General features: G+C 55.9%; 1 protein-coding gene across 1 annotated transcript in view; it reads left to right on the top strand.

Annotated features, from left to right (window-relative positions):
- The first annotated feature begins 2,939 nt into the window (after positions 1–2,939).
- Positions 2,940–26,774, top strand: part of ITPK1 (inositol-tetrakisphosphate 1-kinase) — a 172,532-nt gene continuing 148,697 nt past the window's right edge. The window contains exon 1 of the mRNA XM_070594655.1: positions 2,940–3,247. Coding sequence (XP_070450756.1) covers positions 3,153–3,247 — 95 coding nt within the window. The 5' untranslated portion in view covers positions 2,940–3,152. The remainder of the gene's footprint in view (positions 3,248–26,774) is intronic.

The following is a 26,774-nucleotide window of genomic DNA, read 5'->3' as shown; positions in this document are numbered from 1 at the left end:
ATGGTCCACCCGCCTCCCAGAGGGAATATGGATGTCTCCAAGTTCCCGTTCTGGAGTTCCCCACGTTTGCCCCTCTCACCTCAGAGAGGTCAGGGACCACTGGGGGGACTTACCTGACACTCGTTTATTGAGTCCCTTTTACTGAGCACTTCTGCAGGCAGGGCACTGCGACAGGTGGTTTGCCTTCACCTGAATCCAGCCAGAGTCCAGCCTCAGCCAGCGTCTTCTCCTACTGTGCTACGGGATGCAGTGCTGAGCAGAGGACAGCCCCTGGCCTCCAGGGGCTCAGAGTCTAGCGGTGGGACCCACATTAGTCAAGGACTCAGCCCAGGTAAGAGTCCAAGCCTGATTACCAGGTGCGGGGAGCTAGATGGCTGAGATGCCAGGAGAGGACCACCAGCCGATAGCTGGTGGGTGGGTTAATTAGCAAAGAGAGGGAGAAACATTCCAGATAACAAAAATGGGACTGCATGTCTAAAGGCCCCAGGGACAGCAGGGACCACAGGACGCCAGGATGGGGGGGGCAGGGTGAGGGGAACGTGGCAGAGACGCGGCTAAGAGGCCTTGGCCGTGTCAAGGAGTTTTGGCTTTGTCCCAAATACAGTGGGAAGCTAATTAAGTTGGATCCATTGGATGTGCATTCTGAAGACGTTCTGGCTGAAGAGTGGAGGACAGACTAGCTGGGACTAGAGAGGACAGACAAGCCGGGAAGGGTTGATGGGCTTCTGACTTTGAAAGAAATGGAGGAAGTAGCGAATCTGAGAAATATTTGACCAAAGGTCATGCCCCTCCCTGGGGTCAGCCCATATCCAAAGACTGGTCAATTGGGCCAGGGTGGGGTAGGCAAAAAGTCAGGCTCCCTTGGTCAAGGTGGGGCAGCTCTTAAGGGTGGTTCTGGCCCTGGAGCTCCCTGTGTGATGACCAAGATCGTAAAACAGATAAAAATGTAGAGTTTCCTATTCCCAATGGAGAGGAGGCTTGAGGCCAGGACGCAGCTAGGGTTCCAGAGAAGTGTGAGTGGGTCCCTGGTCCCACCAGTGCATGGGGAGGATTCTGCTCTACCCTGGGCAGGGGTCCCACTCCTGAAGCCCCCGAGTGGGGCGGGGTGGGGACTTAACTGGCCTCAAATGAAGGGTCCTTGGATGAGACAGTAACAAGCCTCATTTCTGATGGCCTGCTGAGGACCAGTCTATCATCCTGCCCTAGTCCTCAGCACGGTCCTGTAAGGCAAGCATCACTCTTCTGCCTGGAGCTCTGAGACAGAACTTAAGGGACTTGCCTAAGCTGGGAGGAGCTGGACCAGGACTCCCAAGCCAGGCCTTTCTGAAGCCAAAGACCATTTTTCCCATTATGATGAGCGATGTCTCTACTCTCCTCCTTTCCCCGCCCCTCCCACACCCCCATAACACCATACATTTTAGACTTCCTAGCCACTGCTCTTTTGCAGTTTGAGGTGATCTCCTGAGGCAGGGCTTACCTCATGAGGTAAGATGGAGGACCTGAGGCTCAGAGAGGCTAAGTGGCCTGCAAGGTCACACAGCAAGGGTGGGGTCTAGATGAGAGAGCAGACATCTGCCATCACTCCTGGACAATCCTCACCTAGTTGCAACTTGGAAGACCAGAAGGAAGAAGGCTGGGGGGATGCCGTAATTAGGGGAAGAAGGCAGGCCCCTAGGGCTGGGCCTGGAAGAATGAGCTCAAGTTTGGTCAAGGAGAGTGTCACTCCGAACAACTTGGTTTTCCTGTCTCCCTGCTTCAATCCGAGCTATTGCCCCTTCTCAGGCCCGTTAGAATCCTCGTTATTTTCCAGTGTCAGCTTAAATTCCCCCCTGAAACTTTGAGCCCCCCCCCATTCATTTTTCCCGTCTGGGCCCGGGGACAGATGTCCTGGAGCTCTTGGAAGGCAGGACGCTCCCCTATTGCCCCGCAGGGCTTGGGCAGGGCAGGGCGGCTTCAGCGAACCAAGGGCGCTGAGCGGGACGCCAACATCACCTCCAAAGGAAAGGGTCTCCAGGGAGTGTTCCACCCTCACCTTTGACGCTTCTAGTCCCTCCCATTTCCCCCCCGGGTTGAAGAGGACCCAGAGTGTGAGCTGGTGGTCAACGTCCCAAGCCTGAGAAGGCCCTTGGGTGTTCAAGGCCCCACCCAGGGGCCCACATCCTGGGCTGTGTCTGTCTCCTCGAGGGAAGAAAGATGATCTCATGGAACGTCTGTATTCCGCTCCCCGCTGCAGTTCCAATGAATTATATGGGGAGGGGGGGCCTGAATACTGCTGGGGGTACGGAGACGCTTTTGATGAATGAAACTCAGTGGCTCCATCGCTCGCCAAGGACAGCCAGAAAATGCCCACAGCACGCCTCCTCTCGCCCCGTTCGAAAGTAAAACCACTTGCAAGGGCCGCCCTAAAACCCAGGCCCGCGCCCTCCGTCCCCACGCTCCCCAGCCTGAGCGCCGACGCAAGCAAGCACCCGCTCGGCAGGCGGGGAAGGCGCGGCGCCTTTAAGGGGCGGCGGGCGGCGCTGCCCCCTGGCGGCCGGCGCGGCCGCGCTTCCTCCGCCCCGCCGGGGTCCCGCGGCTCCAGCGGCCGGGCCGGGCCGCGCGCGGGGACCCGCACCGGGAGCAGGCGGCGGCGGCGGCGGCGGCGGCGGGCGAGGACGGCGGCCGCGTGCGCCCCGCCGGGGACCGAGCGCGCGGGGAAGGGCACGCGCCCGGCTCGGAGGGCGGGCCCGCGGGCGAGCGGGAGGGAGGGGCGGCGCGCAGCCCGAGCGCGGAACCGACCCGCCGCCGCCGCCGCCGCCGCCGGAGGGCGTGCTGCGGGGCCCCGAGCGCCGGGCGGCGCCGGCGAGGCCGAGCCGCCTCCTCCCCGCCGCCCGGCCCGGCCCGGCGCTCGCGACCTCGCGCTCCGGGGAGCCCCGCGCGCGGCGGGCGGGGCGGGGCGGCGGCGCAGCCAGTGGCGGGTCGCGCTGAGCGCCGCTCCCCCCCGGCGCCGCCCCGCCCCGGCCCGCCCCTCCCGGCAGGACTGCGCGCCCCGCGCCCGCTCCGCGTCCCCGCCGCCGGGAGGAGGTGCCGCACGCCCGCGGCGCGCCCCGGCCGCCAGCCTCGGCCTGTGGGCGATTTCCTCCGGAGCCCAGCTCCCCCGGCCGAGGAGGAAGATGCAGACCTTTCTGAAAGGGAAGAGAGTTGGCTACTGGCTGAGCGAGAAGAAGATCAAGAAGCTGAATTTCCAGGCCTTCGCCGAGCTGTGCAGGTAAGGAGGGACGGCGCCCCGGCGCCCGGGGACCCCGGCCCGAGCCCGGTTAGCCTCAGCGGCTGTTTTGCGAGGTTCGAGCAAAACGGGAAGGAGCGGGGCGCGGGGCAGCGAGTCCGAGGAGCCGGGGGGCCGTGGGGGGCCGCCGGCTGTGTTCGGGGAAGCGGTGGCCGGCACGCGCGGGGTGGCACGGAGCAGGGCTCTCAGGTGCACCGGGCTCTGGGGAAGCCTCCAGCCGCCCAGGGCGCGGTGGGAAGGCTGCCGAAGGGGGCAGAGGGACCTGGGAGATCGGGGGATCCACGCTGTCTGCCTGGGGCTGGAGGTTACTTTGGGGCTGGAGTATTTTTCTTGCTTCGTCCCCTTCCCTTCATGGAGAAAGGCACCAGTGTCCGTGGAGCACCTACTACGCGCCCGGCGTGTGCATCTTTTGAAGCTGTCATTGCGTGTCACTGGGTTAACCCTGTTTGAAGCGAGTAGTAATACTTGGCATGTATGTGGTGATTTGCTGTCTCATTAGAACCTCCCACTAGCCTTGAGAATTGGCGGTGGGGGGGTGGTGAATCTGGGCCACGTGTCTGAGAAGGGGGATCCATCCGCAGAGAGGTGGGGTACCTCGCCTGGGGTCCCACAGCTGGGGAGTGGCTGGTGCAGAGGAGGTGCTGGGTGGATGCGGGCGGTGTAGAATGGCCTTCCTCTATCTGGCGGCCCCCCAACCCCACCCCCACCCCCACGCTGGTGCTCACTGGTGGCGACTCCGGGTGTTTTAATAAGATTGCATTCTTAATCCGTTACAGAAGCCTCGAGTCTTGGGTCAGGTATGCCTCACCTCGCACCGCAGCTGTGGCTTTGCCTCTGAGAAGCTGTTCGCTAAATCCTGTTCTCAGCGAAAGCCCAAGAGAATCCGGCTCCCCAAGCCTCTTGCAAACTCTAGGTGGAAACCTTTTATTATGCAGTGTCTCCACTTGGTAGATTTGATTCTTGAAAAGCGGCCCCACTTGCCTTTCTGTCCCTGTTGGGTCCCCAAACATCTTGCGTAATTGAACAATTGGCTTTCCTTATCTCCTGTTGTGTGGAGCAAGTGGCTGGTCTGTGCTGGCTTGCACGGCTTGGCTGGCAACGCCTCTGTGCCCCTCGTGTCTGTCCCAAGGGCCTGCTGTTCCTTTGGCCCTGGCAAGCCCTGTGGGCACTCCTCTCGGCAGCCAGAGGGGCGCACCTTGTATACAGCGTCTTCTGGATTTGCATCCCTTGGTCTGAGGATGGAGTTGGCTGCCTTCTCTCAGGCCGACTGGCCCATGAGAAAGCAAGCTTTTCATGGTCTGCAGGGCATGCCAGCAGCCTGGGAATTCACAAGGAAATCGGGAGGAGCTTGCAGCCAGAGCTCTGAAAATGGGTCTGAGGACTTTGGGAACATTAAAAAGGGGCACTTGAACGTTCCACCGCAGATACACACACTTGTGGAAAAGGTGCCCTAGACATGGAAGAAATGTGGAGAAGCCCCTTTGACAGGTTTGTGAAGTCTGGTTCTAGTGTTCGGCGCCCCTGCAGTCACCTGAGACTTGGGAAATCCCAGTTAATACCTCGCACCCTTTTTACTGAGGTCTGTCTGTATTTGTGTCATCCAGTGTCTGCAGCGAAAGCATGAGACTTGTCATCTAGTTGGTATGTTTTGCTCAGTAATTAGGAGCCTCTTGCAAAACCGTTCCAGCCGAGACTTGCGGCTAGTCCTCATGCTGGACTTACCGATTGGCGTTCCCTCCTCGTGGACCCCCTCTGCTTTTAAGCTGAGGGGTGGGTTCAGGGCAAGCTATGATGTCATCCATTCAGGGGGAAATCGGGCACGGAGGATTAATTTCTCTAAAAGGGTTGTTGCATTCAAAGTCTAGTTGCCTTCTTCTGGCCAAAATATTGGCTTCAAAGAGAAGACAGAATGCATCCGGGTTCTTCTAGAACCTCGGGATGTCCACTTTGTGTTTTCATTTGGGAAGCTTTAGATATTTTGTCACTTAAGCTTAAGAAGGAAAAGAAAATACCAAAAAGAGTTTTTCTGTTTCTTCTCTCCTGTGTGACTTCGGGGCAGTGCCCCCTGGTGGCCACATTTCCATAGAGGGCTCAGCATGCTCCCAACCCTGGAGAGGGCGGCCAGAGCCCAGTGCTGTTGCTGTGTTTGGTGTGCATGCTGGTGTGGTTTTTGTGGCCCAGGAGCTGATGTGGATGAACAGTGTTGTGGTTTGGACGTTCGCAGTGGGGGCGTGCAACGCTCCTGTTTTGACGGATGGTGGATTGTCTGTAAATTCCGTAATGAAAAAGTCCAGAGATATTTGAAAATGACCTGCTCCAAATGTTTGGGACAGCGTCAGTGCCAGAGAGGATGACCTGAGGAGATCGCGAGGACTTGTTTAGTCGAATGTCAGGCCTTGTAAAAAATCCTAAGGCAGGAAGGGATGTGGACGATCCCCTCTTCCAGCCCCTTTGTTTTACCGATGGGGAAACAGGCACGTGATGGCGCGGCTTCGATACTTTTGTGCCTTTTGTTTAACATCTAGAATAGGCTGGACCAGGCGACCTTGAGACCCACGCAGAAAGCAGTGCTTTCTCCTTGGGCATCTCCAACAGTAAGGCGGGGTCCCCTCATCATCTTCACAGGGGTCCGGCTGCCGCCCTTTTGTCCCGCAGACACTTCTCCTTGCGTGGCTGAGTCGTGCCCTCAGCAGGCATAGTGCATGTTTTCCGAGGGGGCATCGCACACTGGTGACAGCAGCAGGGGTTGGAGCCCGGTCCTGCCTGCATACCTTACGTAGGCTTAGGGGCCAGCCCTTCAGAACCCTTGCTGCACCTTGATGGACGGGCCCTTGGACCGGTCAACAGATGGGCCTTTGATCAGCTTGTTTGTCAGGGGGCCCGTTTGTTCCTGTCACTCTCTGTTTCTTCCCCTCTCCATGGGGACGTGCACTGGCTGTGTTCTCTCTTACCCCTCCCACCTTCCTTCCCCTTCTCCAGCCCTGGAGCAGCCTTGCAGCTCCCTCACACCCTCTCTCTGGCTTTTTCACCATGCCCACAAGGGACTTCAGAGGCAGAGCAAAGAAATAAAGCTGTTAGTTGGAAATGCTAGGTGATTTTAATTTGTAATTTTCCTGGTTCTCCGCAGTACCCCGTTTGGAAATGCTGGCTGACCCCGGATCCCTTTGTTTGCTTTTTCTGTGTCAGTCTTCCAGCTCCTCACCTTCCCTCTCTTCTCTTTCCTGCCTCCGAACCTGTGTTGCAGGAGGTAGGGACAAGGCACATGACTTCCTGAAGTGTTTTGGTATAAAATGTGGGTGAACTTCTGTCAGTCTTCTTCTTTTTTTTTTTTTTTGGTGAGGAAGATTGTCCCTGATCTAACATCTGTGCCAATCTTCCTGTATTTTGTATGTAGGATGCCACCACAGCATGGCTTGATGAGTGGTGTGTAGGTCTGTGTCCAGGATCTGAACCTGTGAACCCCAGGCTGCTGAAGCGGAGTGCATGAACTTCACCTCGCCCTGTCCATCTTGACTGTAATATTAGCTGACTTTTCAATTCAGTCCTTCAGTGAGATGAGTTTCCTCATCTCACTTAATCCTCTCAGCAGTCCAGGGATGGAGGGATGGGGAAACTGAAGCTTTGGGAGTATAAGGGCCTTGCATAGTCAGTTGGGCTTCCCTGAGCCCAGTCTCAAGGCTTCTCCATCGGAGGACATGGCTTCCTCGTTAGGTGTCTCTTCTTTGTCTAGGTTAGGACTGGGCTTCCAGAAGCAGAAGAATGTTTGTGAGGTTCTTGTGCTTGAGAAACTGGAGGCCGGAGGGGCTGACGAGGCCTGCAGGAAATGTGTTTATGGAGCAATCTCAGACCGTGTTATCATTGCAGACTACCGCTGGGGACCTTTTGTACTGTGCCTCCAGGAGGAGCTAGGCCCAGGGTCCATTGCGGCTCATGTTTACTGGACACCTTCTGGACTCTGGGCCTGTGTCAGGCAGGAGGTTGGGGGGCAGCAGGGTGGAGCTGGGAGTGTGGTGTTGACAGTAACCTGGCCTGGGAGGCATGCCAGGGATCTGGGGTGCTGCCACCTCCTCCAGGCTGTCCCTTCCCCTGAGGGCCTACATTCCTTCCTTTAAAAGAACGCATCTCAAAGGTTGCTTTCTGCTGGGCTGGCTTAGCCTTCTGGGCTGGGATTCTTTTGGGAGCTTCTTAGTGGGAGGAGGAGGGTCTTTTCCAGGCTTAAGTCATGCTCGTCTGTGGGTGGGTATTTTTTGTCTGTCTTAATGTCTGGATTTGGCACCATTTTGGGGGTGTGGGGGTGGGAGGAGGTACCGACTTAGGTTTCCTTTGCTGTAGCGCACCAGGACGATCCGTAACTCAGCCTTGCCAATAAACACCTTCCACCCGCCTCCGAGGGAGTAAACTGGACTTAGCGTGGGAGAAGATGTCCACCTGGACACTGCTGTCTGTCAATGAGACCGCCGGGGAACCAGGCCTGGCTCCACAGCAGACTACGCCTGTGACCCTGGGCACGTGACTTCTCCCCTCCATGCCTCAGTTTCCTCATCTGCAAAGTGAGGATAACAACAATCCTTAGCTCAGGGTTGGTGTGTGCGTTAAAGGAGTCGATATGCCGGACGTGTGAAGTGCCTGGGCCTCTGTCAGTTGTGGCTGCTGTTATTTTTTCATTGCTGTCCTGGGGGAGTCGGGGAGTGGCCTTCTGCCCGTGGAGGCCTCTCCATGCCGGGATCTTTGGCAGTTGTGGATTTCGTGTTCTTGGTTTGGGCAGTTTGCAAGTGACCCTAAAGTTCATGATGGGTGCTAACTGATCATCCTGCTGGGGTGTGGGGTTTGTGGAGCCAGCTAGCACGGCTAAGGAGGGGCCTACCCTGCCTGCCCACCTCCAGCATCGCATGTTCTTCTTTCAACCCACGGCCATCCGAATCTTACAGCCCCCCGGAGGCAGGGATGCTGTCCACCTATTTTAAGGATGGGGAACCCAAGAAAATATGTTAATGCAAGATGATACTTTGATTTTTGTAAGTTTGGAGATTTGAGAAGAGTTTGTGCTGGGTTTCCTGAAAATGCTAAGAGTCTCCATGAGCAATCATAATATTAGCTGACAATTATTGTTTCCTTTATCTTTCTCAATATTTAATACATGCATATGTTAAAAAAAAAAATGAGAGGACTCAAAGTACCCAATGAAAAGTCTGTCAGTTTCCTCCTTGTTCCCGAGTTCCAGTCACTCAGGGACAACGCCTGTTGCAGTCTCTCTGTAGGTGTTCTGTGCAAACACAGGCACACGCGTGTGCAGGTCTCTCCATACACACCGTTCTGCCCTGGGCTCACTGTATGGACCGTGTCTTGGAGAAGTCGCGCATCACTGCTTCATTTGGAGACAGCTCCGTATCATTTGCCTCATTTCTTTAACGGCCGTGGGGTCCAGCTCTTAAAGTGAGGGACTGTATTTCTTGCCCTGTGGTTGGCTTCTGTCAGTGTAGACAGGGCAGTCAGTGCCCTACCCCATTGCCAGATGAGTGAGTGCGGGGTCAAAGGGCACAGAGATTTTACTTTTTTATGGCAGTTCTGAAACTGCTCACAAAGACGTGGCACTGCTCACAGATGACAGCGATGGGAGGGCCTGTCACCCGTACCCTCTGCAGTGCGTGGACAAATGGTTTTTGATCTTGGCCACACACATGGGTGTGAAATGGTACTTTTGATTTGCATTTCTCTTAAGACAGTGAGACTGAATTCACGTTGTCGGGGGCTGACTATGCCTTAGGCCCTGGACAGAGCTGAGTTCACCTGCGTGGCAGGCTGGGCGCCTCCATCCCTAACCATTGGACAATCCTGCCCCCACTGGCTGTTTCTCCTACATGATTTAGCAGGTTTGGAGCATTCAGTAAATGCTTAGCGAAGGGCGTCAGGAATGCAATTCCTGAGCAGCTGGGTGTAAATAGGGTTTCTGTTCCAACTCGTGTTTTGAATTCAGCTGGTAAGCTAGCTTTTTGAGGGAATGTTCTGGTACCTCCCTTTTAAAAAGGTTCATTTGAGAAAGCACTTCATGCTTCAGGAGCTGCACCTGCTCCTTCCCTGGCAAAGCCACCGTCTTAAACACCTTCCCCTTCAGGTGCGAATCAGGCCCCCCAGCCTTCTCCATCTGCCGGCCCGGGGGTGTGGGGCCTTGCTCTGGGGAGAGTGTCGGCGTCCCCAGAGGGAAACCCGTGCCTGGGGTGGGGCGGCTTGTCCAGGGTCACAAGGTGGGCTGTGGGGGGGCTCACCCCCTCCCCCTGCTTTCAACAGCACTGGCTCCGGAGCTGTGACCGAGGGGCCTTTTGGAGCAGCCAGGCTGTTCCCGTGGGCTGGCAGATGAATCCCCCTGGTGCTTTGTCTTGCCTGCTCCAAGCCGCCCTCAGAAAGCAGCTGGCCGTGTGGCTCGTGCCTCCCCAGCTGGGCCTCGTGGGCCCATGCCTGGTGCCAGGCTGAGGATTTGCGATGGCTCCTGGGAGACGCTGTTTCTCCCCCTTTCTCTCAGAATCTTCAGCCCTTAGTGACCCCCGTGTTGGGCTCGTTCTTTCTGGACTTGCTGGTGGCCTGAGCATTGTCTGTCTCTCCTCTGAAAAGCTGGTTCTATAAAGGCAGAGACTTTGGCAGGTTGGTTCACTGCTGAGACCCGGTGCCCGTCCCCATGCACACAGTAGGACCTCAAAAGAGGAGCTGCCGGTGGGTGAAGGAACTGGCGGGTCTGTTTTGGAAGCCTTTTCTGTGTCCGTGCGGCTCAGCCAAAGCCACTTGTGACTCAAGTGCTCTGGGCCAGGAAGGAAACCCCAGGGGTGGAGGGAGATGGGGCGGGGAGGTGCTCATCGGCTTCATTCCTTCAGGCTTTTATTCCCTTAGCAAATCTCCAGCATCCACCCCAGCCGGCCCTGTGCTGGTGCTGGTCCCCGGCCTCGTGCACTTAGGTGCATGGTAATGAGATGAAGGTAAACCTGCACACAGATATACTTAAAATGCTGCAAGGTGTAATTAAAGCCGGGAAGCCTGCAGAGAGGGGAGAGAGCTGTGGCAGGGGTGGCTGCAGCCACTTTAGCACTGTGTGGTCAGGCCTGTCTGAGGAGGTGACATTTAATGAGAGCCCTTTCCTCTAGGAGCTGAAGACCCACAGGGTGGGCGGTGTCTGCTGCTTAGATGCGGGGCACCCAGGCTGCCTCTGTCCTAGCCCTGAGTTCCATGTGGACCGAGGGCAGCTGTCTAGGGAAGGGCAGGCCGGTTTCCACTTTAGGCATCGGGTCAAGGTGGGCAGCGTGGTGTCCTCCTGTAGCCTTGTTCCCTGACACGGTGATGGGGGGCCAGGTGGGTGGCCCTGGGACCGTCCTACATCTGAGGTGGCAGCTGTGCGCTGGGGCCCAGGACAGTAGGCCAGAGCTTCCCTTTGGTTTGGCGCAGTCTGGCCTTTGTATTCAGGAATCTGCATTCTGGGCCTTGGGAGGTAGTGGCGGGGGCTGGTGAGGATCCAGCCCCAGGCGCCCTCACCTTTCCCTCCGCTCTGGCTGGGCTGCAGGTGCCCAGGGGGTGGGATGGGAGCCCCACCTGATGCTGGTCCTCTTTAACCGTCATTCACCTTCCCCCGGGCTAGTGAACTTGCCCAACACAAGAACCACCTGGGGTGTGAGTGAGTCACACACAGCCTCGAGTCCACCCCTCGCCTGGAAGCTTCGCCAGGGAAGGGCTCTGGGAGTCTCCTTCAGCAGGTGCCCTGATGCTGCTTCTGGTAAACTGAAACTGTCTTTCCCCAGATGCGCTGCTAGGCCTCACCCCCGAATGGCCAGGCAGGAGGAACACCAAATGAAACAGGCTGCAGTGGTCTCCTTACCATCGGCCTTTTCTTTTTTTCTTTTCTTTTTTAAGATTTTCTTTTTTTCCTTTTTCTCCCCAAAGCCCCCCGGTACATAGTTGTATATTCTTCGTTGTGGGTCCTTCTAGTTGTGGCATGTGGGACGCTGCCTCAGCATGGTTTGATGAGCAGTGCCATGTCTGTGCCCAGGATTCGAACCAACGAGACGCTGGGCCGCCTGCAGCAGAGCGCGAGAACTTAACCACTCGGCCACGGGGCCAGCCCACCGTGGGCCTTCTCGAGTCAGGGGTTTCCTGGGAGGGTGTCTGGGATGTAAAGATTCCCCAGCTGGTCACTCTGGGAGCCCCTGGGTGGGACTCGTGTTCCCCGGTGCGCATACCCTGGGAGCCTCTTGTCTGGCACCCAGCCCCGCTGCCCCGTTTGAGCCTGAGCACACAGGAGTGGGCAGGGCAGGGGCACCAGGCTGCCACCCAGCTTCCCGCTTGCTGGGGGCTGGCTGCCCTGTTGGGCAGTCCTTATAAACTCTCTTGCCTCTGGCTGCTGGTTTGCGCTGGAGTCACTTCAGGGTGGATCCTGAGGCTGGACGGGAGCAAGATTTTGCGCAGGAGACATTCCTGGAGACTGGCCTGGCCAGGTGTGACGCCGGTGGTCAGGGGTTTACTCTGTACACCATTGGCTCTTCATCAGCCATCTGCACGTTCGGGTCTTGGAGCCCCAGCCGTGAAACCAGGACTTGGGGCTCATCCAGGTGGCCCTTGTCATTCAGAAGGGCCGTGTTGACGTTCCCCCTGGTGCCTTCCTATGTCAGTGCCTCACACTGATTTCAGAGCATAGGGAGACCCTACCAGCGCCAGGCACTATTGCAGATAGGAAATATCCCCTCCTGGATGAGTGACGTGTCTCCATTTGCTGGATGAGAAGACTGAGGTTCGGGGAGAGGCCAGGTGCCTGGCCTGGTCACACAGCCATGGGTGGCAGAGCTGGAATTCACCCTCATGGTGGTTGACTCCTGAGACCACACTGTTTCCACCCAGCCGGGTGTCCTTTGTCTCCGTCTTGCATGTAACATCCTGGCATCATTGGCTTGATACCAGTTTCAGAAGAAAATCCAGGCGTTCTTTTCCAAGCATCCTCTCTGTGCAGTTGGGCTCAGAGGGGTGATGACGTGGCAGTGAACTTGGAGCATAAGACCTGCCCGACTGGCTGTAGATGACCGGGCAGGCCATTCCGAGCCTCTGCTTTTCCATCTGTGAACTGGGCTTGGTACCCCTACCTCAAGGGCTGGTGAGCATGGCAGGTGCTTAACAAATGATAGGATTTCCCCTTCCCTCCGGAGGCCATCTCCCATGCCCTCCTACCCGACTAAGCTGGGGCCTGGGGCCTTATCCATTCTCAGGTGGGAGCCCCCAGCCCAGGGCACTGGTGGTCTTTTTCTGGTGGAGGGGGGTCCTCTAGCATCAGTGACCGGGACAATGCTCACTGCTTCCTGGGAGCGCCGAGGGTGGTAGGTGGGTGCACAGTGGATGCCCCAGTGGGAGTTTCGCTTTCGTTTCTCCCTCACTCTGTTTCCATCCAGTAGTCGAGGGCTGGGGTGTGGAGGTGAGGAAACAGCAGGTCCCCACCCTGGGGTGCCCGTCCTAGTGCAGGTTCCCGGGCCGCCTCCTCCCCCTTGAACGACTTGGGGGCCCAGCCATCTGCTTTTTAAAAAGCACCGCCTGCCTTGTTGTCACACAACATGTGTTTAGTGAGTGCCTGCTGTATGCTGGGTGCCCTTCGGTTCTGGGAATCCTGGCAGTGAGCCCTGTGGAGTCCCCTGCGGCCCCAGGGACAGCCTGAGGCCACAGAAGGCTCTTCCTGCAGTGTGCTGGGCTGGGGACCTGCGGGGGGGAGGGTGGTAGCAGGGGGTGCAGGTTGGAGGGGGGATTCTGTTCTCCCAGGGGGCTGGGGGCTCTTGGAGAGGAGAAGATGGATATCTTGGCACCGTGGGGGTGTTTGTGAGCCCTGGGTGCAGGATCCTGGGCTCGTGGGCATCTCTATTAGGAGGAATGTTCGCTGCTGGGAGGCTGCTGGTTTCTCTCTAGGTGGAATTTCCTCTGCACGGGAAGCGAAGCCCCGGAAGGAAGATGTGGAGTCAGCCCCATGTGGTAGGGCTAGTAGGGGAGGTAGTTTGGATTTGATCCTGGCCTTGATGACATAAAAATGTATTTTCTTTAAGATTTTATTCTTAAATTCCTAACATTCATTATGGGATCCTTGGAAAGAAAAGGAATTCTGACCATCCCATCAGAGGCCTGTTCCTGCCTCTCTGTGGCAGGTCTGGGCAGGGGCGTCGCGGTCCTGTCGGGAAGGAGTTCTTCCTGCAGAGTCAGTCCCTGAGTCCCCTCCGGCCCCCACCCTGACCCGGGGGCAGCCGAGCTGTGCACTGCACCTAAGGAGGTGGGGCGCTCAGTTCCTCACTGCTCTGGGGCAGAGGGTCCAGGCCTGAGCCCCTGGGCCTCACAGAGGCCTTTGGGTGTAAATTGGGAGGTGCCCCTGCTGGTGAGGAATGTGCCTGTTCCCTCGGGGGAGCTGATGTGGCCGTCCCGGCCTGGAGGAGGGTGGCAGTGCCCTCCTCCACACGTGCACAGCGGCCTTTGATTGAGATGGTAAGGTCGTCCCTGCATGGCATTGTTTTCAGTGGTGTAAGGACAGTTCGGTCCTGGAAGTAACAGTCGTTCCTGTTTCTGGAGTTCCCGCTACGGGCTTGACCCTGTGCTTTAAGGCTCTCAGTCCATATGCAGAAGCTGAGGCTCAGAGAGGGTAAGTGACCTTCCCCGAGTTTCACAGCTGGTCACTCCTGGGAGTGGGATTTGAACAGCAGTCTGTGTGAATCCAAAGCCCGTGCCCTTGACCAGGAAGGTTATTTTCTTTGTAGACAAAGGCAGAGGACAAGAGGATGGCTTTCCTTTTGTCTGAGCCCTTCTCCAGCGACCTGTCCTCAGTGCCTCTTCGTTACTAACTTCTCACCTGGGCAGACCCTCAGCCTCAGAAGGGGGGTGGTGCTTGTGAAAGAGCTTCGAGGTCAGGAGCAGAAACTTGGAGGCAGCCATGCTGCAATCTGGCTGTGTGACTTTGGGTCCAGTGACTTAACCTCTCTGAGCCTTTAGTTTCTGCACCTGAAGTGGCATTTTAATACCAGCCTGCAGCGGCACAGTCTCGCAGCTTGGGTGCACCGGGCAGCTTGAGTCCTTACACAGAGCCTGGCCTTTGGTAAGCGCTCAGTAAATGGGAACTCTCTAATTCGTGTTTGCAGTCGGGGCTGTTAGAGGCTGATGGAGCTGTTTGCCAGGAGCTTGCGTTTGAGCATCTCTCCCATCTGGGAGGAAGATGGGCAAGCGGAGGAACGTGGTTTCAGAAGCCCCATAGGTAGGGCTGGATTCCACGTGGTGTCCCAGGACAGTGTGTGTTTTAGTCAGTGGTAGGGTTTGAACCCTGACCTCCCTCTTATGGGATGGGTGACCTGGGTGCATTTTGGCCCCTCTCTGGGCCTGATTTCCTCCTTGTTAAGAATCGGCCTCGTGCCTGGAGGGGCACCCTGCGCAAGAAGCTGGGAACTGTTCCCTGAAGACAGTGGGATGGCCGTTGGGTAGCCAGGGGGAGGTGGAGGTGCTCGCTGGCTCTGGGCTCCGTGGCTGGTTGGGGTGAGGGTGGGTTGCCTTCTGCCAGCCTGAGGGTGTGTACACAGGCTCTAGGGCCTGGGCCCTGTTCCCAAGAGGGGAGTGAAGAGTATGCCCACAAGTTAGAGCTGAAGGCAGGGCCCCTGGCTCCATCTTTCTCAGATAAACCTGAGCCTGGCATGGTCCACAGCGGGTCAGACACAGGCAGATGCTGAGTGTCCTGGGCTGTGGGCATCCTGGAGAAGGGCTTGTGTAATCCTGCCTTCAGGGATGAGGTCTTCCAGGGCCTTGGGCCGCCCGGCATCCGGGGTGAAGGCTGATGTCCCTGCCCCCAGTGCTGTGCAGAACTTTGATGTTTTGACACTGTCCTTTGGGGGAAGCGGTCTCGTGTTATGTAAACACACCATCGGCCTGTGGCCATTTGGCCCCTTCCTGAGCGTGGGGAACAATTGGAAGGTGTATTTTCACTGGGAGCCTGGAGGGTCTCGCAGCCGTAAACTGTTGGATTGAGGTTGTCGAGCTGGAGGGGAGCGCTGCTTCAGGATGCTCAGCTCGCCTGTCCTGGCCCTCCCACGTCCCAGCAGGCCTGGGGGGCTGTGGGGAGGACACACCAGGAGTAGTTCCACCTGGAAGGGGGAGGACTTGAACGGTGAGTGGCTGGTGGCCACGCACTCGGGCCTGCACACCTCAGGGCCCCAGTCCTGGAGGGGCTGGGCTGAAGGTGGGAGAAGGCTCCGGGCGGTTGGCCTGATTAGGGGTTTAGGTCCTTCATGGTTCCTTTCTGCAACTAGTGGGAAGTGAGGACCCTTGAGAGGCTGGTGGCTGCCCTGCCTGCCCGATGCCTCTGCTTTGGGTATTCCAGAATTCTCCTAGGCTAGTGTTTCATTTTAGTGGTGTGGCCTTTGGTGGCAGCTAGACAGAGGTAGTGCTGGCAGGAAAGCAGTGGAAGGGAGGGCTGTGCGGTGCTCTCCTCTTTGCTGTGGTCACTTTGGACAGCAGGGCTGGCCTGACCTTTATCAGCCCCAAAGTAGCTTCTTGGGGCCTTTTGGGGCTGTATGAGGTGGCGTGAGGTCTCAGGGAGCTCAGGTCTCATTCTGCTGTTTAGCTGTGTGGCCTCCATCCGAGTCCCTTTTTGAGGGCCCTCAGCTCAGAGTTCCTGGGGAGCCAATCTGTGACCCAGTGCTTCTGGTTCAGCCGGTGGGTCTGCTGTTTGGACCCCGCTGTCAGGTTGTCAGTTTTGTTACGTGAGGCGAGGCTGCGAGGAGGGGTCCTTTCAGTTGATCAGCTGATAGAAATAGTGCTGGAAACCGAAACCAAGCTCAAGAAGTTCAGTGACCTGTCTACATGGAATTCCATAGTCTGTCTTGGTTCACATCTGGCTTGTGAAGACCACTGAAAACTTCTTAAAAAGTAATAATGTACATGATCAAAAATTACATCAAACCAAAGAGCGTCCAGTGCAGTGTCCATCACCCTCGACCCGGATCCCCGGAGGCAGATGTGGTGCCACATTCTTGCCTGTTCTCACAGACACATGCTGTGTCTCTACAAGCCCATGTGTATGACACGCCAGTGTGTACAAATGCACATGCACACACACGCATGCACAACTCCCTTTTTGGTTTCTGCACCAGTGATGGCCTATTATCCATGCTTTCCTATGCTTCACTTTTTTTTCATTTAATAAAGCTTATGGGGCCGGCCCCGTGGCTGAGCGGTTAAGTTGGAGCTCTCTGCTTTAGTGGCCCAGGGTTTCGCTGGTTCGGATCCTGGGCGCAGACATGGCACTGCTCATCAAACCACGCTGAGGCAGTGTCCCACATGCCACAACTAGAAGGACCCCCAACTAGAATATAGGACTATGTACTGTGAGGCTTTGGGGAGAAGAAGAAGAAGAAAAAAAAAAGATTGGCAACAGGTGAGCTCAGGTGCCAATCTTTAAAAAAAAAAAAATAAAGCTTATGGATGATTCAGTACCTACACTGACTTTGAACCCTCATTGTCTAGGCAATGATATGTGAATACAGCTCTTTTTTTAATGATTGGCACCTGAACTAACATCTATTGCCAATTTTTTTTTTTTCTTCTTCTTCCTAAAGCCCCCTTTCCATAACTGTATATTCTAGTTGTAGGTCCTGGTTGTGCTGTGTGAGATGCTGCCTCTGCATGGCCTGATGAGTGGTGTGTAGGTCCACGCCCAGGATCCGAACTGGTGAACGCCTGGCCTCTAAAGCGGAACGTGTGAACTTAACCACTCGGCCATGGGGCCAGCCCCAATATAGCTTTACTTTTCTGTCTAGTATACCTCAGGCTTGAAAAAGACCCCTTGTCGTCTCTTTTTGGGGTTCTAGGCTTGCCCCAGGGTTGTGGTTTACCTTCTGCCTTAGCCCACTCGAGCCGCTATAACACATACCATGGACTGGGTGGCTTAGACAACAGGCATTTCTTTCTCTCAGTCCTGGAAGTCCAAGATCAAGGTGCTGGCCGCTTCACTTCCTGGTGAGAGGCCACTTCCTGGCTCAGAGACTGTCGCCGTCTCCGTGGCCCTACATGGTGAGGAGAGAGAACTCTGGCCTTTTCATTGTATGAGGGCATTAATCCCATTGTGGGGTCTCTGCCCTTTTGACCTCATCTAACCCTAATTACCTCCCAGAGGCCCCACCTCCCAATACTGTCATATCTGGGGTTAGGGCTTCAAAGTGAGTTTAGGGGGGCACTCAAACATTCAGTCCATAGCATCTCTACTGGGGGGGGGGGCATGGTACAGCGTGAGCTCCCTCCACCTAAGGCTGGGAGGGGCCTCGGGGTGTGAGGGTCCCTCTACCCCCTGCCCTGCATTCATGCAGCCCCCAGGGCAGGTGCTGTCTGGGAAGGAAACTGACAGGTGCACAACAGGTGCGGCGGGCCTGAGCCTACCAGCTGGCTTCTGAACTCAGCCCCAGCGCCCAGGGCATGACTGACCTTGGGAAGGTGAGCCGCCTCCCTTTCCGCATCTGTGAAATGGGGGCATCAGTACCCTATTGTGGGGCGGTTTCGGGGGTCAGAGGAGATGAGGGCTGAATTGGCAGAGGTGGTTTCCAGCACGTCATGAGGGGTCTGATTATAATTACCCTCTTCCCAAAATAAATTTTTTTTTCCTGCCTGAAGATAAATTTTACAGAAGAGTGTCATCTCTGATCTCAAACCCGGTCAGAGGAAGGGGCCCCTGGCGTGGTCCCTTACACTGGGAAGGACTGATCTTGGTTGATACCTCCCCTTCTGGCCAGCTGGGGTGGCGGGCTGGGGGTCCTCTCCACAGCGCAGCCAAGTCTGGACTTCCTCAGTTGTCTCCTGTGGCTTCCAGCAGCGTCCTCCCCCTTCCCAGCCCCCACCCACCACCCCCGCCAGCCAGCCCCTCACTCACGCTGAGCCCCAGCTGAAGGAAATGAAAAGATGGCATTGTTTTTCCTGGGATTTTTGGTGCTCTGTAAAGACAACTTAGCATCATGAAAGCAAAATTTGAAGAGATAAAGTCATCCGTCTACCCCCCACCCAGCCGCATCTCTTTCCTTTTTGTTTCTAACAGTTGCAGTGTTGGAATCATTGTACTGTTGTATATGTTGCATTTTGATTTTTGCTTTCTGCACATAATGTAACATTTTAAATTTTGTTTTCTGCACATAGCATTGTAGTGTAAACGAATTCTGTGCTTCTACAGTCTTTAGAATGATCTTTCCTAAATTTAATTTTTATGCACTTTTGTTATGAAAATTTCCAACATATACAAAAGAATAATAAAATGGACACCCTGCCCCCCTCAATACTAAATGTTAACCATTATTGACTTATGGCCAGTTTTGTTTTATTTCCCCTGTTATTTTGAAGCAAATCCCGGATATGTTATTTTGTATGTAAATACTTTGATGTGATCTTTAAAACAGAATCCCAATGTCCTATCCCACCTGGAAATCAGGTTTAACAGAGGCTCGTCCTTGGTGATCACTATGCAATAGTTCTGTCGGACGTCTACGCTGTGATATATTGAGCTGTAATCTTACCAAATATTTAGATGATTTCCAGTTTTCTTGCTGGTGTAGATAATGCTGCATTGGACATCTTTGTGAGTGTAAATGTCTTCCTGATTCCTTTCTGATTCCATTATGTGTAAGTAAGAGTTTTATCGCTTATTATTGAATAACAAACCGTCCCGAATGCAGTGGCTTGAAGCGGTAACTGCTGTTTCGCTTGTAGTTCTGGGGCCGGGCGCCTCGTGTGTCTGGTCGGCTGCAGGTCTGTCAGCATCTCTGGCTGCTTGGCCCCTGGTTAACTGGGCAATGGGGATGCCCTGGCTACAGGGTCTCCTCCTCCAGCAGCCGCCTGGGTGTGTTCTTGTCCTGGAGGCGGGGGCTACGACACGGTGAGCGTTTCTAGGGCCTTGGGAGCTCTGATCTCCCTGCTAGGCTCTTGGCCAAAACAAGGCACAAGGTCAGGCCAGATTCAAGGAGGGGAAAATGAACTTCACCTCTTCTTTTTAAGCACATAAATAGAATTTACTGAAGGAAATATAGAAGCTTTCCCAGAAAACGCCTCTTTCTGTGGAACACTGCTTCTTAACCTTTCTGGGGGGTCCTGGATACCTCTGAGATTTTGCTGAAAGCTACAGACCCTGTTCCTAGAAAAATCCATGTAATGGTATACAGCAGAATATAACGATGCCACAGATTCTCTGAAGTAAAGGTTCTGTGGATCCTTCTGTGGTTACATTTTCTTGTTTGACACACGTGACATAGATTTTTCAGGAGAGATGCTATACAAGCATTTTTTAGAACATGACTTCTGCAGGATAATCCACTGAAGAAGAATTCCATGGTCACGGAATTTTGGCCAGCAATGCATCTCTGGAGATTCAAAATACATAAAAGCATGTTAGAAACCCTAAGAAGTCTTACCATAAAGAAACCTTTTTGTCTTTGTTTAACTTAGTGTTTTGCATTTGACGTGTTAGCATCTTGGAGAAGACATTGTGGAAGACACAGCTTGGTCCTGTACCCATTCCATGACTCACCAGCTTTGTGACCTTTGGCAAAGAACTTCACTCTGTGACCCTCTGTTTTCTCTTCTGTGAACTTGCGACAGTGATGCTGATGCCCCGTGAACTTCACCTCTTGATTGGAGCCCCAAGGTCATTGCCAAGGGCACAGGTCCCGGGAGGGGTCAAGAACTGGGAACGTTTCTGTACACGAGTGTGTGAGCTGGCCATAGGCCCTTCCTTCTTCAGGTCCCAGCAGGTGCCCAGCTGGCACTGTGCTGGCTGGTGTGAGGTGTGGGAAGGTCAGGTCCTGGCCTGGGGCCCTCAGGGCTCCTTGAGTGGACTCCCTAAGGAGTGAGTGTCCGTCTGTTGTTCAGAAAGCTTTTCTGAGCGCCCACTGTATGCCCAGCTCATGCCAAGCTCTCTCGGGCCTGGTCCTCAGGGAACTTGGCCTCCACTGGAGGAGAGGAGGCTGATGCCCGTGACTGACGGGGCAGCTGAGCAGGTGTGATCACGCTGTGCGGGGGTGGCAAGTTTTGGTCCCTGTTTGGAGCCTGGTGTTAGCTGTGTGGCAGCCCTCCTCGAGGAGCCTCATTTTCCTTAGCTGGAAGAAGAGAAGGTTAGAACGGAGGAGCCCTCAATTTCTAGAATATTCCAACTGGGAGAGCCATTGGATGCTCAGTGGGGAAACTGGAGTGAACCTGGCCCTCGCTCACTCCTACGCTCTCCTCCTCCTCCGCGGGCGGCTGGGCGCCCTCTCACTTCCGGATTGCTTCCAGACCCAGCTTCCTGTTGTTGGTCTGCTGATGTGTGTTTTCACTAGGATGACAACTGCATTCCCTCTGTAGAGGGTTTATTTACCGACATCTATAGTGTCCCTCCGCGCCAGGGCTTGTGAGAGACCACAAGTGTGAGAGACTGACAGTGGTCGGGATGGACAAGGCCTGTCCGTTGGAGCTTTAGTCCAGTTTAGCTTTAGTGGGGGTAACAAACATGTCCTTCAGTCAGTTAAAGGGAGTAATTTCAGCAGGGATCAGGAAGTAAAGTGATAGCAGTGATGTCACAGGGTCCAGGGACTGTTCTCAGGGTGGTCAGAAAAGGCCTTTGTAAAGGAGAGACTTGAGGCTGTGAGCTGACTGGTCAGAAGGAGTTAGCTGTGGAAAGGCTGGGGCTGGAGCATCTCTGGCAGGGGGAACAGCAAGTGCAAAGGCCCTGGGGTGCCTTTGAGCAAGGGAGCTTGGTGCATTTGTGGAGTAGCAGGGAGGAGGGTGTGGCTGGAGCAAGGCTTGTGCACTGTGTGGGGGAGAGCGATAAGAGAGGTTGGTGGGGGCCAGATTCTTCAGGGCTTTCCAGGCCATGGTGTGCCAAGGCTCTCATCAAGTCATCCCACACAGCAGTCCATGAACATCGACGACCCCACTGAAAGCTTTGGGCAGTGTTCACTAAGGAGGAGGCGGTTTTCCAGAGCTCCGTGCTAAGCTGCCCAGGCTGTCTGTGCATCCTCTGAGGATGTTAAATGTTAAGTGAAGAGCACTGCTCACAGCATCCCTGGGGCTGCGCTCAGCCCTCAGATGGCGGCGGCCTGCCTGTGTGCCTGTGCCCTGGAGCGGGCAGTACCCTTGGGGTGGGTGGACACAGGAATACTTCTGGGCGCACAGGGCAGCCTGGGCTCCCTTCCCTCCAGCTGCCGGCCACAGTGCCCAGAGCTGGCTTTGGAAGGAGGGACCTGGGTTTCAGCCTTGCTTCTGCCACTGTCCAGCTCTGTGGTTTGGGGCATGTTATTGTGCTCTGAGCCTCCGTTTCTACATCTGTAGGAGAAACAACGTACTTCCTAACCCTCGTGGTTGATGTGTCCGTTGAAATGATGAGTATGAAGCCCCATAGTTCACTGCCTGGCACATTGGTTTACTTATGAATATTAGAAACACCCCATCCTAGGTCCTTGCTAAGTGGCAGGTGGGTGGCATTGTTATTGTGGTGGTGGTATTCAGGTAGTGCCGTGGGTCTGGGTTAGACGCTGCACTAGGGGCTGGGGACACAGGGACTTTCCGTAGCCCAGGGGCTCAGTTGCGTGGAGGAGACTGACCGAGAAGCACTGAGGGGTTAGACCAGCTGTGCTCAAGGAATGGTACTAGTGGGGGTGGGCAGGCAGCTGTCTCCGTCTGGGAAGGTTGAGGAAGGCTTCGGGAGGTGATCCCCAGCTGGGTCTCTGATGCTCAGGAGGAGCTCATTGGGTCGCCAGGTGTGGATTTAAGGTAGTCCAGGTAGTAAGTGAGCCAGCACGTGCGAAGGTGTGATGCTCTGGGTTCAGGGGTCCTCAAACAGGGACTCTGGGTGTGTCGGGTCGGGGGTGTCCCCATGGGGGCTGCAGGGAGCCACTGGAAGCCTGGGAGAGCATCTAGAAAGCAGCGAGATGGGGCATAGTGGAAGGAGCACCCACTGAGTCTCGTCCCCACTCTGTGAGTGGCAGGTGTGGCTACACCCACACTGAGTGGTTAGGAGCGCAGAGCCCCAAGGGGGCCCCCCTGGTGCACGGATCCTGGCTGCCCCACTGGGAGGTCATTGCAGGTCTCCCCGCCTTCAGGGCTAGTTGCAGGGACGAGAGGTCCACGTTTATTACTTACTTGATAATAAAATGGTGGCTTTTAAATGAGCTCCTTGAGGCTGCGTCTGACCAACAGCCTCTTGTTGATTTAGCTGTGTGGGTGGTGGGCGGGGGTGGGGGGCTGTCCCCTCTTAGCCCCTCCGAGCTGTGGGAACAGGTGAGTTTCCAGAGCAGGCTGACAGAGATACAGTTCTGCTTCTTGTTTCCTGTCTCTCATTCTGAAGGGGCCCAAGAGCAGCTCCTTCCTAGGTCTGCCCTCAGCCCCATGCCTGGCCGTCCCCTCCCCCCACGGGACTGTTCCCGCAGTGGAGGGAGACGGAGACCCCGCATGCCCTCAGGTGCGGTCCCCCCTGCTCTCACAGAGGATGCTCTGGTGTAAGAGCTGGGATGACCCCCAGACCCCCCTCTTGGGAGGGGAGGAGCTGAGGCAGTGGACTTGGAAAGAGCGTCCCAGGAGCTGAGAGAAGTTCGATCTGGCTGGAGCTTGGCACTCTGGGTGAATCAGGCCAGGTCGCACAGGATCCTGTAAACCATCGTTGCAGGAGTTTGGGCTTTGGCTGGAAGGCTGTGGGGCCATAGCTGGCAGGAAAGCAGGGCGGGCAGAGGCAGTGTGGGCTCTGGTCAGTACCTTGGAGGATGGATTGGAGAAGGCAAGACTGGGACTGGGGGCTCCAGGGGGTGGGAGGCCGCTATGGTTGTCCGAGCAAGAGGTGACGGTGGTCCAGGCAGTGCAGGGGCAGTGCAGGTGGACTGGACCAATGGCCGGAGGTGAGGATCTTTAGGACCTGGCTGCTCAGGAGATGGCAGGCAGCCTCAGCACTCGGGATCTCAAGAGAACTGCAGAAGCTTCGTCCACTGCAGACCCCTGACTGGAAGCTGCATCTTAGCAGGATGCGCAGGGGGCCGTGTGCACGTTGCACATTTGTGTCTGAGAAGCACCGGTTTAGAAACCCTGCTGACCCCTGGGCATGGGCCTTGGAGGGGAGGGAGGGAGGAGGCCAGGGCCTGCCCCTGTGGGGAAGTGGGTGTGTGGATAGAGTGCAGGTTAGGTCGGCCGGGGACGAGATCCTGTTGGGTTTGGGGTGTTCAGTGCCCCCAGATTCCTTGCTGGGAGAACAGGTAGTTTGAGGACTGGGGAAGGGCTGGAAGCAGCCGGGCAGTGAGCTGGGTTCTGAGGGGCGGTCTACTGAACCCCAGCCCTGCCCTTGGGGCTCCGGAACCGGGCGGCACCATCTGCTGTGATGCTTCTGTAAACGTGGGGTGTGCCTCCCCCGCAGAATGGGGTGTTTGTTCGTCTGCTTATTCGGTCAGGAAATGGGCATTGAGTCCGTCTGGGCATGGCCATGGGCCCTAGAAGAGAACGAAGGGCTGCTTTTATGAGCTGCCCTTCTGGTTGGAGGGACAGATGGTGATGAGCGTGCAGAGGGGAGAGCCGGGTGGGGAGTAGGGGGAGGGTTGTTGTGAGGACCAGATGAGGCATCTGCCAGACAGGCCGGCTGGGTGTCAGCCAGCCCGGGTGAGATGTTCCTGTGGAGGACGTTGGTATCGTGATTGGGGTGGGGCCCTTGGGAGGCAGGTGCGTGAGGAGTGGCATGAGAAGTGGGTCACTTAGTAGCTGGTGGGGAGCATGCCTGGGGCCCTGGGAGTTTAGCTGAGGCCGAGCTCGCTCGCCCTTCCAGCCCATCCCCCTGGCATCCGGCCCCTGACCCTCTGGAGTCTCCTGGTGCCCCAGGCTGGTGAGCACACGTTCCTGAGACTGGCTGTACTGGGACAGGAATTTGGCTGGACCGGTTGGCATCAGCCAGGACCACAGCATGCCCAGCTCAGCTGGGTCACCCGCAGGCTCTGTGGTCAGCTGGGGGAGCCCAGCCTGGGGGGTGGCAGGCTTGGAGGGTGGCGGGGGGTAGGGTGGAACCTTGTGCCTTGGTGGGCATTCTCAGTGAGGATCTGATCCCGGAGTTGTCAGGCAGGCGTGTGGGAGGCTGGCCTCAGATTTTCCTGCTCCAGAGGCTGTCCGAATGGAGGTTGGGAGGTTGAGACTGTGTACATGCCGCGAAGGGTGAGTTTTTTATTTCTAAGAGAACATAAATGAACTGAAATAGTACAGTCACACATTCAAATCAAAAGATGAGAAAGGACTGACAGTTGAAAGGGTCTTCTTGTCCTGGCGATGTCCCTTCACCCCAGCTTGCTTCCTGGAATTGTTCCTAGTTTTTTATGCTTCCAGGATATTCCGGCACATGCAAGCAGACACGTGCGCATGCATATACCCATATGTACATAGATGCATATGTGCATGAACGCGTGCATATTTATTTAATTGAAAGTTTTGTTTCTTTGAACCAACCCCCTCTCGATCGGAATCATTCACAGGTTACCGTAGCTCGGGGTTCTTCAGCCTTGGCACTCCTGACATTTTGGGCTGGATCCTTCTACTTGTTAGGGGCTATCCTGTGCATTTTGGGGTGTTTCGCAGCATCTCTGGCCTCCGCTTCCTGGGTGCCTCTCCTTCCCCAGCTGTGACAAACAAAAACGTCTCCAGGCATTGCCACATATCCCCTGGGGGCACAGTCGCTCAGCGAGAACCAGGGCTAGCCTGGCTTTGTTGCCACCCAGCCACCAGGTGTGGGGATGGCCTGCTCACTGTCCTCACCACCCCAGTCAAGGCCTGTGTGGCAGTGTGTTGGTGGGTACTCAGTGTGGCCAGTTCTCTGGCCTGGGAGGCAGGGCATGGCTCTCCTCTTCCCTTGTTGGAGACCCTGAACCTGTCCGTTGATGCTTCTCTGGACCTCACTGTTCTCATTTTTGAAATGGGGCTGTGGCAGCCCTTCCTCTCCTTGGATGCTGGTACGGATTGGAGATGCCAGTGTGGGGTGCCTCTCATGCCCTCGTGCTGGGCTTATCATGGGGGCCTGGTGACAGTTTATTGATGTCCTCCTGACTCTCCCTGTGACCTCAGGCTCCTCTTAGTTCTGGGCCTTGGTTCTGTTGCGTATAGAATGGAAGGACCCAAGGAGTGGAGGGCCCAGAGCTAGAAGGCCTCCCCTGGAGGGAGAGAGGAATAGTGGAGGCCAGCCACCCAGCCAGAGCCTGTGACGTTTCAAAGCCCCGAGTTCTGAAGAGGGTCGTGTGGCCAGGCTGGAGAGGGCCGGGCTGCCCGCTGAGGTCTGAGTGCATGCTGGTCTGTCAGCTCTCCCAGGAGTGGCATCCTGAGAAGCTCAGAGAAGCCCCTTTTCCATTATCCCTCGAGCCCAGCAAGGACTCATTGCGATGAGTGTGGAGTTTGGACTCAGGCAGAGCTGGGTTTGCATCCTGCTCTTCACCCGTAGCTGAATGGCTCCTCTAGTCTTTCTGAGTGTCAGGTTCCCCCTCTGCAGAACCAGGCCAGCACTGTTCCGAGGTTAAACGGGAGGAGGAGGATTGTGGTGACACTGATGGATGCTCACTATGTGCCAGGCATCATTCCATCCTCCAGCAGGTCATGAGATACACGCCATTGTCACGCCCAGTTTACAGATGGGAAAACTGAGGCACAAAGTACGGCACGTGGCCATTTACAATCTGTGAAACTGTCCTTGTTGTTATTAACGGCTGCTCTTGGGATTTGAGTCTGAACATCAGAGACCCTAAAGAGAAAGAAGGAAAGTAGGAAGAAAGATGTGCCTTGTGCCTTCTGGGGACTGGCCCTGAGCCAGGTGTGCAGGGGAGCGGGGCCGGTTCTGAGCTGGGTTTTCTGGGCCAGGGCTTTCCCTGGGCAGCTGGAAGTGCTTCTCTGGGAGCTGTCTGGCCCCTGCGCCTTTGTTGGCATTGTAATTTTTCTGCCTGTAGGGGCCTGAATGATCTGTGCTGATGATAAAACATTTGTTGGGCTGATGCTGTAATCGCACTGCAAGGGACACTTACAATTATATCCGCTTTGGGGAAGCTAATTTTAAAGAACGCTTTTCCTTCATAATTATATGCAATCAGCCAGCCAGCACTACTGGGGGCTTCTCTCTTTCCCTCAACCGAGAGACCATCTGCTCTTCTCTTCCTGCCCCTCCTTCTAGCGTGCAGTTGGCCACCTCCTGGGAGAGGGACCACCGGCCCTTGGCTGCCTGCAGGCCCCGTTGAAACCTTTGTGTGGTGACCGGATGGGGCAGGGGACGAGGGAGAGGAGAAGTGGAGGGTCACGCTGGGCTCTTCTTGGGCGACTGGATGGGAGGTGGTGTCTGCTTTCAAGATTGAGGCTCACGTTGGTGGAGGAGGTGATGGAATGTGGTGCTTTGTTTTGGATGTTGTAGGAGCCAGGATTCTTGTAGATGCAAGTGAAAGAAAACCCAATTCAGATGAGCTTAAGCAAAAGGAGAATTTCTTGGCCTGGGTAACCAAACAGCACAAGAACGGCCCCTCAGGGCCCCAGG

The sequence above is a fragment of the Equus przewalskii genome, chromosome 25 (genome assembly GCF_037783145.1).
Source record: "Equus przewalskii isolate Varuska chromosome 25, EquPr2, whole genome shotgun sequence".
Classification (NCBI taxonomy): Eukaryota; Metazoa; Chordata; class Mammalia; order Perissodactyla; family Equidae; genus Equus; species Equus przewalskii.
The sequence above is the reverse complement of the archived record's forward strand: the minus strand, read 5'-3'. Positions and strand labels throughout refer to the sequence as shown.